Consider the following 12,793-nt stretch of genomic DNA (forward strand, 5'->3'; position numbering starts at 1 on the left):
GAGCAACAGCAACATGTCATATTTTGGCTTCTGGCAGCATGACATGGATGGGATAGAATGCTGTGAGCAGTGCATCAGGAGGGTGGCGCTGTTTGGTCACCAAGACCAGGCTGAACTTCTCAATGCGGTCCAGCATGAACTCAGTTCTGGCATACTGAGGACCATCTGTGGAGCGCACCAGGCTTAGGTACCTACCGGGAGACGACATAACTTGATACCAATCTCGCAATGAGAGGGCGCAGCCCTGCATTTCTTTATGTCTTACATCACCACTTAAATGTAAAAAAATCTAACTACAACTGAGAAAGGTTCATATTGAGATGATCAATGTGTTGGCAGTGAGCGCTTGGTACTGTACCTCTCTTCTTGCAGGAGCTCCTTGTTCATCAGCTGCTCACTCAGCCCTGGGTTCACCTGGTCGAGCTGGTTCTGTACACTCTCAAACAAGTCCACCTCCATCATGTTAATAACCAAGGGCTTTCCGTACCTGCAGACAGGATCACACAACATCACAACAGCCTTTCTATTCATACATACATTTATCTGTGTCCTTATTCTGTCTATCCACTCCTTTATTTATACAAAAACAATATTTTTTGTGACYTATTTACTGTTGGCAATTCAAATGAGCAGCCCAACCCTAAATTTGATATACATTAAGGTTTTACAGCAAACTCTTAAAAAACACTTCTTACACCTGCTACTGTCATTGATGTGCATAACTCAAATTTAGGATTAGGCTGCTCATTGCCGGGCACCCCTGTAATATCTCTCTCTCACACCTGATGGCCCCCAGTAGAGCGAGCCTCAGTTTGTCAGGCTGCATGTCTCCAGGGTGCAAGGCGTCCAGGTAGTTAGTGTCTCTGTAGCGTAGAAATGTGGCAGCCTGACCATAGGTATCCACAAGCAGGGGCCACCTAACATCAGATACACAGCCAGAGTGGATAAACGTAATTAACTGAATCTAATGTTAAAGTGTAAACAGAGCGATTAGCTAAATACAGAGAGATGAACAACCTGTTTGCCTTTTGTTTGAGCAGCTAACCTGAGGGCAAAAAGTCATACTAAAGTGAGTAAGTAATTATTATAGTTTTTTACCTGCCATCCTGCTTGATCTTGCCGCCTACATCTTTAATAAGAACTTCCTCAAGGTCACGAACCGGGCAACGAACCCCACCACGGTCCAGGACAGCATCTTAGTTCACATAAACACACACTGTGAGAATATTACATTTTGTGTTGCTCCAGGGAAAGGTGTGTTTGTTTGTCTCTGTGTGTGTGTGTGTGTGTGTGTGTGTGTGTGTGTGTGTGTGTGTGTGTGTGTGTGTGTGTGTGTGTGTGTGTGTGTGTGTGGTGTGTGTGTGTGTGTGTGTGTGTGTGTGTGTGTGTGTGTGTGTGTGTGTGTGTGTGTGTGGCTGGGGGGAGTACCTGCATGTGTGTGTGCGTGTGCGTGTGACATTACATACCTCCACCAGACTGCTCTCTCAGTGTCAGCTTGGCAAGGGATAGTTGCCCTGCAGCCTCATGAGCTGCTATTTGAGCTTTCGCCAACACATCTTCAGCTTCATGAACCACCTTTACATACATCATTACTTCAGTACTGAGACAATACATACATCAGTACTGAGACAATACATACATCATTACATCAGTACTGAGACAATACATGCATCATCACTTCAGTACTGAGACAATACAACTTTAGCAGTGTGCTAAAAAAGTACAGTGACTACCTGCAAGGTGACTTTAACCTGCTCCTCCATACCCTTCCTCACACATCTATCATGTTCTGTGATCCTCTTATTCAGTTCAACGAAGGCCTTCTGCAGCTATATACACACACAGGGCGAGTGACGTCAGAGTGATGAAAGGGACATTTTTCCTGTTCATCTTGGAACTATTGACTCCAGATGTGTCTTACCTCTCTTTGGCATCGCTCATGCTCTWTCTGGAGCTGCTCCACCTCCCCTTTCAGGCTGAGGGAAAACACAGGCCATTTTTGGTTTGCACGCTTGCACTGTTTCCCCCTATCAGTGAACAATGTGTGGGGAAATCATGTCAGCTATCCTCTCTATCTGTCCTCAACTCTGCAAAAGTGTCTCTGCAGGACTTATGACGTGACTTAACAGGACCGACGTGCTTTTGTGTTGAAGGAGAGGGGAAGTAGATAGAGATAAACATATTACAAATAGTTAACACATTGCATCATAATGTGTGCACACAACATCTGATCACTGGCCAAGCTATTCAGTTTCTCTTACTGTTCTGACTAAATTGTGTATCCTACTCTGTTCTCTATGCTGTATGCATGAGACATGACCTAATTAGACTATGTTTGGGAGCATAGGTTTGGGTTTTGAGAGTGTCATACTCTATGAAAGGTTTCTGTTTTGAGTGGGAGGGGTTGAACACTTGGGCGTGACTCTTACCGGTCAGTCTCCGCCTCGTTCTGCTTTTTCTCTTCCTCCGCCCTCCTCTGTTCCTCTGCCTTCATCTTCGTCAGCATGGAGTCAGTGGCACTCAGATCCCAGTTCTGTAAAGTGGCAACCACAGCCTCTTCGGAAGCCACCTGGAACATGCCCACAAACACATAAGCCCAAACATGGCTTGTAAAACACAATTTACAACAGCCACCCTCTGTCTCTGTCTCTGTCTCACACACACACACACACACACACACACACACACACACACACACACACACACACACACACACACACACACACACACACACACACACACACACACACACACACCACACACAACACACACACGAGATAAAAGAACCCTGATTATTGTCTATGCGCACACACAGTCACACATACCTGCTCTGGAGTGCTACCATCATCTGCATGGGTCCTCGGGTCTGCCCCAAGCTGTAGAAGGGTCTGGACTGCCCCAAGATGGCCTCCAAACGCAGCTCTGTAGATTGGAGTCCGTCCAAATGCACCCTATTAAAAAAAAAACACTTCCTGACATACTTCTGCAATTGCTTAGGCCTTAGGCATGAACATTTCACTCCAATACTCAGAAAGATATATTTAGTTGTTTGCCTGCTGGAGAAAGTTTGTGGAAGACCAACGCTTCCAAAGAAAGGGTTTAATTCAAGTCATGCTTGTTTTGTTTTTTTTAACCAGGCAAGTCAGTTATGAACAAATTCTTATTTACAATGACGGCGTGGGAACAGTMGGTTAACTGCCTTGTTCAGGGGCAGAACGACAGATTTTTACCTTGTCAGTTCAGGGATTCAATCTAGCAATTTTTCGGTTACTGGCCCAACACTCTAACCACTAGACTAACTGCCTATCAATAGATGTGAACAGTCGTGGATGTGAACAGTCGTGACATCACTGACATGATGTCAGCTTGTTCTTTTGTAGCAGGGCTGAAATGCAGTGGAAATGTTTTTGGGGGATTCAGTTCATTTGCATGGCAAAGAGGGACTTTGCAATTAATTGCCATTCATCTGATCACTCTTCATAACATGCTGGAGTACATGCAAATTTCCATCATACAAACTGAGGCAGCAGACTTTGTGAAAATTAATATTTGTCTCATTCTCAAAACTTTTGGCCACGACTGTATGTTTGTGTGTGTCAGTGGGAATGGGTGGGGGAGGGAAGACACTCACTCTCACCTGACCAAGAGCTAATATTTCTGTTCGCGCTGCATTCTCTCACCCGTGTGTTTATGTCCGCACCCCTCTCCACCAATAAGGTGATGACTTCCGGCTGACCCCCACCTGCTGCTTCTGACACTGCTGTGTTGCCATTGGCATCRGTGATGTTTATCATGCAAAGTTGGTTTAGCAGCCGCTGGCGTTTGCCTGCTTCATCCAACCCAAGGCCACGCTTTGTGTCCCTATCAGAGACCTAAATAAGGACCAGTGCACCTATTAATCTTTGTCATGTCTTCATTACRTGTCCACACAGATCTCACAGATATCACATATCAGTCTCACCTCCTTCAAAATTGCTAACACTTCCWCTGCCTCTCCATCGAACGCTGCTTCCAGAAGTCGGGTTCGCAGCAGCTGCTCTTCCTTCTTCCCCTTTCTCTCGTCCTCCTCCTTCTTCCTTTTCCACTCCGCCTCTTCCTGTTCTCTTCGTACTAGCGCCACAAAAGCCTGCAGGCCAATCGAAACACACTTTTCAGGGTACACACACTTCTCCTTTTCAGAAACAATGACATTACATTGATTGTGGACTACAACACACTCAAGCACACTCACAGGTGCTATTTGAAAGAACAACACACAAAGGAGGAGATCTGAGTCAACATGCAATGCCAAGAGTTCTATTACTCATGATTTCAAATGTCAATACGTTGATGTACTTTTACAAATCCAAACCTAACACTGTCGTTTTCARATCTAATTAGCTAACCTCTTTCTCCAAGCGATCCATAAGGTCTTCATAGTCCTGTTTTTCCTTCTGTCTCCGGACCCGCTCTCGCCTGGCCAGCAGGCCTCGAGTGGCCCGCTGGATGGTCACTGCAGCTAGCTCCTCTTGAGTCGGCTCTACATCTACAACAACAATAAACATGCATACAGTGAGGACAAACAAGTCCCTGTTATTTCAGTTAAGTTTCGATTTGATTTGCACCTTTTTTTTATATAGTTTTAGTTGTCTAAAGATATTTCTATTTCCTTTTTATATTATTTCGTTTCGGTTTTAGTGTTAGCGGCAGAAAGCATGCGTGGTAGGCTTGTAACCATTTGTGTGTGTTTTTAAATTTCACTTATTGCAATTCGGGGGCAGTAATACATAAGATGATGGGTAAGGTTAGGTTAGGTTTCAATTATAAAGTCAATCTCAATATGACTTGGATTTAAAAGGAATAGCGCTGCGATTGGTGCAAAAAAAATATGTTGGAAGGAAGCAATCCAATGCTTTTTAACTGTAGTAGTACATGTAAGAAGAACCAAGTTAGATAGCTAGACAATTTTTMCCCTATTAGCTAGTGATAGCTAGGCCTATTTGAAACATCGCCTTCTCCTGGCTGCATTTACCCGCCAGATACAGTGGCTTATAAACCCAAAAGCTTGAAAACCCAACTGAGAACCTCATTCGATTTTTCCCCAAAGTTTAGAGAAAATAACTAAAACTGAACATAATTCATGATGTTTTTTTATTTTATTTCGTTTCAGAATCAAAGTGAATCGTTTCAGTATAGTTTAGCCTCAGTACAGATTCATTGTATTGTCTTTGTCCSTCAAGATTTATTTGTTAATTTCCTTTGTTCAACCAGATAAGTTAGAGAACATATTCTCTTTTACAATAACAACCTGACAAGAGTAACAAAGCAAAGCCACTCACACAACAACACCCGTGCAGTATACGTAAGATTGTACAGTCGACTTTACGGCCTAATCCTATCTATACAGCCTAAATATTTGCTTAACCTGGAGGATTCAGTTTCTTTGTGCTGCTCAGTATGTTGATCTTGACGACATTTATTTCTAGTTTTTATTATTATAACTTCCCATATAGGCCTATATGTTTAATGTACACAGCGCATTCGGAGAGCATTCAGAGCCCTTCACTTTTTCCACATTTTGTAACATTACACCCATATTCTAAAATGGATCAACATCCCTCAACAATCTACACACAATACCCCATAATGACTAAGATTTTATTTTATTTTTTATTTTACATTTACGCAAAAACGGAATTATTACATTTGCATAAGTATTCAGACCCTTTACTCAGTACTTTGTTGAAGCACCTTTGGCAGCGATTACAGCTTAGAGTCTTCTTGGCTATGACACAACAAGCTTGGCACAGCTGTATTTGGGGAGTTTCTTCCATTCTTCTCTGCAGATCCTCTCAAGCTCTGTCAGGTTGGATGGGAGTGTCGCTGCACAGCTATTTTCAGGTCTCTCCAGAGATGTTCAATCGGGTTCAAGTCCGGGCTCTGGCTGGACCACTCAAGGACATTCAGAGACTTGTCCCGAAGCCACTCCTGTGTTGTCTTGGCTGACTAGTCTCGCAGTCCCTGCCGCTGAAAAACATCCCCACAGCATGATGCTGCCACCACCATGCTTCACCGTGGGAATGGTATTGGCCAGGTGACGTGACGCTTGGCATTCAGGCCAAAGAGTTCAATCTTAGTTTCAACAGGCCAGAGAATATTGTTTCTTAGGTGCCTTTTGGCAAACTCCAAGAAAACTCCTACCATGTGCCTTTTACTGAGGAGTGGCTTCCGTCTGGCCACTCCACCATTAAGGCCTGATCGGTGGAGTGCTGCAGAGATGGTTGTCTTCTGGAAGGTTCTCACATATCTACAGAGGAACTCTGGAGCTGAGTCAGAATGACCATCAGGTTCTTGGTCATCTCCCTGACCAAGGCCCTTCTCCCCTGATTGATCAGCTTGGCCAGGCAGCCAGCTCTAGGAAGAGTCTTGGTGGTTCCAAACTTCTTCCATTTAAGAATGATGGAGGCTACTGTGTTCTTGGGGACCTTCAATGCTGTGGAAATGTTTTGGTACCCTTCCCCTGATCTGTGCCTCGACACAATCCTGTCTCTGAGCTCTACGGAAAATTCTTTCAACCTCATGGCTTGGTTTTTGTTCTGACATGCACGGTCAACTCTGGGACCTTATATAGACAGGTGTGTGCCTTTCCAAATCATCTCCAATCAATTGAATTTAACACAAGTGGACTCCAATCAAATTTTAGAAACATCTCAAGAACGATCAATGGAAACAGGATGCACCTGAGCTCAATTTTGAGTCTCATAGCATAGGGTCAGAATACTTATGTAAATAAGTTATTTGTTTCTAAAATCCTGTTTTCGCTTTGTCATTATCAGGTATTGTGTGTAGATTGATGAGGATTTAGTTTTTATTTAATCCWTTTGAGAATAAGGCTGTAACGTAACAAAATGTTGAAAAAGTGAAGGGGTGTGAATATTTTCCAAATGCACTGTATATGGTTTATAAATGTTTTTTTAAGTTGATTTGCTGCATTTATCTAAATAAAATATTTGTATTTAATGGAAATAATAATATACTGTACATAAAAGGAATGTAGGCTTAGTATTTCATATCACCTCATGAATACCATATGAGAGCTACAACTGAAAAGGCTTTCAACATAATTGCTCATTTGTGAACTAAAGGAGTACGGCAACAGCTGTCAAAGCTATGAATCCCGCTCTATGATATGTAGTGAGGCAATTATCTATGTACTGAAGAAAACTTAATTTCACATGCTCTACAGCAGGGTTCCCCAACTGGCAGCCCGCGGTGAATTTGACATGCCGGTGGTTTTATTTCCCCCCCCCAAGTTTTATGAGCAAAGAAAATTATAAAATAAAAAATAGGTTATTTTATAATTTTTTGGGGGGGGTGAGGGGGGGCATTTTCATTGTTGGACATAAAATAACGTAAAAACACCAGGAAATCAGCTCCAATGGATTTTAATTTTGGAAATCTATTCCCAAAGTTCCCACGCATAACAGAGAGACGTTTTGGGCTCCCAAGTGGCGCAGCGGTCTAAGGCACTGCATCTCAGTGCTAGAGGCATCACTACCCTGGTTTGAATCCAGGCTGTATTACAACCGGCCATGATTGGGAGTCCCATAAGGCGGTGCACAATTGGCCCAGCGTCGTCCAGGTTTGGCCGGTGTAGGCTGTCATTGTAAATAAGAATTTGTTCTTAACTGGCTTGCCTTGATAAATAAAGGTTAAAAAAATTATGAAATATATATAAATAAATAAAAAATATGTGATCGTATACAAATCATAATAATTAATAATAATTGATTTATATAGCACTTTTKTACCAACTGAGGTACTCAAAGCGCTTTACGTAGTAGGCGGAAACTCACCTCATCCCCCATCAATGTGTAGCACCCAACTCAGTGATGCACGGCGACCATTTTTGTGCCAGAACTCTCACCACACATCAACTATCAGGTGTAGAGGTGAGGAGTGATATACGCCAATTAGGAATGAGGGGGATGATTAGATGGCCAGGTTGGAAATTTTGCCATGACACCGGGGTGTACACCCCTACTCCTACAATAATCCCATTGGGATTTTGAATGACCACAGGAAGTCAGGACACCCATTTTAACGTCCCATCCGAAAGACGGCACCCTACGCAGGTCAATGTTTCCAAATGTAATCAAGGTTTWAGTCAAATATTATATCTGTTTAGGCTTCTTGCGGTAAATTTGCAGTCTACATTTTTTTTACTTTATTATTATGTTTCGGCCCCCGATCATCCGCTCAAGAAAAAAATTGGCTTGCGGCTGAATGTGGTTGATGATCCCTTCTCTATAGTTCCTACTGCTCCCATGTGTGCCTTGGGTGGTGCCTGCAGGAAACAATGAGGGATTGTTTTCAAGCTTGCATCATTTCCTTTGACCACATCAGACTCCCTTGGGTATAATGAAGAGTAACAGACAGTTGTGTAATGTAAGCAATGTGTTCATTCTTCTGAACTCTTGGGTGGATTATGAATGTGTGATTGCACACTGTCCCCGGTAAGAACACAGCCGATCCTAGGGAATAATTATTATTCTCTCCTTTTTTTTCACCCCTATTTCATGTTATCCAATTGGTAGTTAGTCTTGTCTCATCGCTGCAACTCCCGTACGGACTCGGGAGAGGCGTGCCTCCTCCGAAACACAACCCAACCAAGCCGCACTGCTTCTTGACACMATGCCCACTTAACCCGGAAGCCATCCGCACCAATGTGTRGACGGAAACACKGTACACCTAGCGACCGTGTCAGCGCCCAGCCAGCCACAGGAGTCACTAGTGCGCGATGGGACAAGAACATCCCTGCCGGGCCAAACCCTCCCCTAACCAGGATGACGCTGTGCCAATTGTGCGCTGTCCCATGGGTCTCCCGGTCACGGCCCGGCTGCAACAGAGCCTGGACTCTAGTGGCAGAGCTAGCACTGCAATGCAGTGCCTTAGACCACTGCGCCACTCGGGAGGCAATCATTATTCTCTTCTGGTCGAGTCCTAACTTGAGATGAGCATGCTTAACTGGCATTCTCATAAATCATGTGTAATACACAGAGTCTATTCTGTTCTGCCTCTAGTGGGACACAAGCCAGCAACCTTCTGCACAACAACACATAAGGCAAACGTCTTAGCCAACTCGAGCAACACAATATAGTCTATCAAGCCCTGAGCGACGGCAGCTTTTTAGATCTCAGGGAAGTATCCTGTCACCAATGTACTTCAGCCAACATACTACAGGCGAGTTTCACTTCTACCACACAAGCATTAGGCACACAGATCTCAACTGAGGACTCAGGCCTAGGTGTGTGAGGACAATCAAATCAGCACTTCTTTACATTGTTGCAATGGAGGTAAGCTAAAAGGTAAATTGACTAATTGACTCATGATAAGAATGAGCAACGCAGAGCAGTACTTTTCTTTGGTGGTTGCARTGTCTTGGCACTGGCAGAGGTGTTTCGTCTTGCCTTGGCAACAGCAGATTTGCCTTTGGACTGGCCACCCTGGGTCACACCAGTGCTCTGTCTGCGCTGTGGGGAGGCACCTTCCAGAGCACAAACAAAGAGGGGAAATTAGACTACACATTAAGCGAAAGAGAAACACATCTCTGTGTACAGACGGCCGACACATTTAATGTGATGGTAACCAAAACCAATTAACCAAAACCAAAATATGTACCATCACAAGTTTAGGTACATGCTTAAATGTTTTTACAGCGAAGTCATTTAATGTTACTTTGTGTTTAAAATGGGCTGGAGATATTGGTAACTAGCTAACGTTAAACAGCTTCAAGCCTGTTAAACAGCTTCAACCTCCAATTGTTTTGCATCTTCATTCCAGACAACATTTTACTTAGGCCTAAAACACTTTTATATTCGGGAATCAGATCCCCAATGGCTAACGTCGTTAGACACRTCTACTTGAAGTTGAATTCCAATGCTATGCATGGTTTGCATACCTGCCTCTGATGATTGAACTGCTCCCTTCGACGGTGCCTTGGCTCCAGTTTTCCCTGGGCTTTTAGTACTACGTGAACTCATATTTRGTCCAAATAATAGTTAGACGAACCAGCCTAGAACTGTAGTACAATTAGCCAAAAATAGATTATGGTTTCAAACCTATGCAATTTAGCTGTTGGATTCACAATCCCTTCCTGAACTCTCACAGATCACCATGGTAACACTTGCGCGGCTTGGTCTCACYCGAAGGTAAAATAGAAATAGAATGAATAGAATGGGTTTGTCAACTTTCAAGTCAATAGGCGCGTTCTAGCGGATGTCTTTTGTCAAGTCGGTGTTTGTCAAGAAACTGTTTAGCGTGAAAAACCCGGCAGTATTGCAGTTCTTGACACACTCAAACCGTTGCGCCTGGCACCTACTACCATATCCCGTTCAAAAGCACTTCAATCTTATTAACAAATATCAACAAACAAAAGAGGAATAGTCACATACAAACAAACATACAAACTATTTACATTGCCAGGAATCCTAAACAAACAAATCATATTCATTAATAATACAACAAGTTTTAATTGCATTTTTGTTTGAATTAAACCATTTGCATTTGTGAATATGAAATGTAATATTATTAGCAGTTTAATTAAATATACTACATCTTTATCAATGTCAGAATTGTGGAAATAAATCACTATATCAAAACCATTAAATAGTACAACCAGTTCTATTTTTTTGTAACAAAATTCTGTATGTAAATCCCAAAAATTCTACTATAAATACAGGCAAAAAACAAATGCAAAATGGTCTCCTTCTCCATTCCACAGAAATCACATTTATAGTCAATATTTAGCTTGAATCTTTCCAAAACATGTTTCACAGGATAAATTATATGTAACATTTTAAATGAAACTTCCTTGACCTTGTTACTGATACAATCTTTTTTAGCAATTTTCCATGCTTTCCCACATTGTATATCACCATAGATATTTGACCAAAAGAATCTTGCTGAGGGAATTGTAGTAGCACAAACAATATTCCTAATCTGTTTTTTACTATATTTATTTGCCAATGAATATATTTTCATGTAAATCTATGTTACTTACATCAACCACAGAGGAATTTAAAAGAGATTACAACCCCCCTTGGAATCGCATCAAAAACAATTGCATATRCTTTCGGGGTTATTGGAATTTTAAATTGATCAAGAAATTCCCCATATGAGAGTAGATATCCATCCTCATTCAGTAACTGACCAACCAAAATAATTYTATTCTCAAACCAGTTAAGAAAAAGAGAGACTTATTTTTAAATCGTATATCTTTGTTGTTCCATAGAAAGTATATGTGAGGGGAAAAATTGTGTTTTACATTTTTTTTACCTTTATTTAACTACCTTTATTTAACTAAGTCAGTTAAGAACAAATTCTTATTTTCAATGATGGCCTAGGAACAGTYGGTTAACTGCCTTGTTCAGGGGATGTTTATARGCAAACATCCAGGCTAAAATTACCTGCAAGTGACATCAATAAGGGCTTTAGCTACTCCAGGGAGTGATGTGCAGCCTCTCGTTGAGTAAGTAAAGTTMAAGGGTGACCGGAGGACTGCAGGCTGTCATATAATGTATCCTTATAACTTCCTCTGTGTGCAAGTTTAAAATAATCYGTTCAATGACATACATATTGTGCACTATAAGCAATTWTTTWTTTTTTTTACAAAGAGATTTTTCTATTCACTATCATTGGGGGATTCTGTTTTCTGCTAACAATGTCGTAACGCGCTCGGCCTTGAACTTCCGTGGCTTCATTGAGAGGGGTCAGTCGTTCTCCCCTGGCGCCAACGTGTAGACTGCGTGATCCTTCTAAACGCTTTAGGAAAAAAACTCAAATGTGATCCAAAGTTCAACCTGAAATTATTACTGCAATAGTTCTTCCAGTTTCTCTTCAATCCAATACAAGGTGCCTTATAATCGTCTATGCCGGATTAACATATTGAACATTGCCAAAGCAAGTAAGTAGAATAATATCCAAACTGAACAAAAACAATACAAATTAACCAGTAAACATTACACCCACAGAGGTTCCAAAAAATAAAGACATATACAAATGTCATATTATGTATATATACATGTTTGTTAACATGTGCAAATGGTAAATACAAAAGGAAAATAAATAAACATAAACACGGGTTGTATTTTTTACCAATGGTTGTTCTTCACTGGTTGCCCTTTTCTTTGGCAACAGTCACAAATCTTGCAGAATGTGATGGCACAACTTATTTCACCCAGTAGATATGGGAGTTTATCAAAATCGGTTATTTTCAAATTCTTTGTGATCTGTGTAATCTGAGGGAAATATGTGCTCTCTAATATGGTATCATACATTTGTGCAGGGGTTAGGAAAATGCAGCTCAGTTCCCACCTCATTTTGTGGGCACAGTCTTGCGCATAGCGTGCTTCTCTTGAGAGCCAGTCGCCTATGTGGCTGTTCTCAATAGCAAACAATGCTTCACTGAGTCTGTACATAGTCAAAGCTTTGCTTAGATATTTGGATCAGTCACCCAGTGTCAGGTATTCTGCCACTGTCTGACTCTCTGTTTAGGGCCAAATAGCATTCTAGTTTGCTCTTTTTTTTTTGTTAATTTCTTTCCAATGTGTCAAGTAATTAGCTTTTTCCCCTTTTCTCATGATTGGGTCTAATTTTTTGTTGCACTGTCCCCTCGGGGGGCTCCTGTGCTGTCTGTTTATGCTTGTGTTGTAACAAGCCCCCATGAGTACCAGCTCTTAGGCATGACTCTCGCCCAGGTATTCAAATCTCGCTGCTAGTGAATGGCTTTGTACTCTGTGGAATTTCGGATCAA

At 41.9% G+C, this 12,793-nt stretch overlaps 1 protein-coding gene across 1 annotated transcript; it reads right to left on the reverse strand.

The window, feature by feature from the left end:
• Positions 1–16: 16 nt before the first annotated feature.
• LOC111951950 (IQ motif and ankyrin repeat domain-containing protein 1) lies at positions 17–10,172 on the reverse strand. The gene is made up of 14 exons (XM_023970320.2): positions 9,941–10,172; positions 9,398–9,526; positions 4,386–4,525; positions 3,962–4,126; positions 3,681–3,872; positions 2,826–2,951; positions 2,430–2,569; positions 1,922–1,976; positions 1,734–1,829; positions 1,467–1,575; positions 1,099–1,195; positions 783–917; positions 359–487; positions 17–191 (listed from the first exon to the last, which is right to left on the reverse strand). The coding sequence occupies exons 1-14, from the start codon at positions 10,020–10,022 to the stop codon at positions 17–19; spliced, it is 1,770 nt and encodes a 589-aa protein (XP_023826088.1). The 5' UTR covers positions 10,023–10,172.
• Between the last annotated feature and the right edge of the window lie 2,621 nt (positions 10,173–12,793).

Source organism: Salvelinus sp. IW2-2015, linkage group LG25 (genome assembly GCF_002910315.2).
Source record: "Salvelinus sp. IW2-2015 linkage group LG25, ASM291031v2, whole genome shotgun sequence".
Lineage (NCBI taxonomy): Eukaryota > Metazoa > Chordata > Actinopteri > Salmoniformes > Salmonidae > Salvelinus > Salvelinus sp. IW2-2015.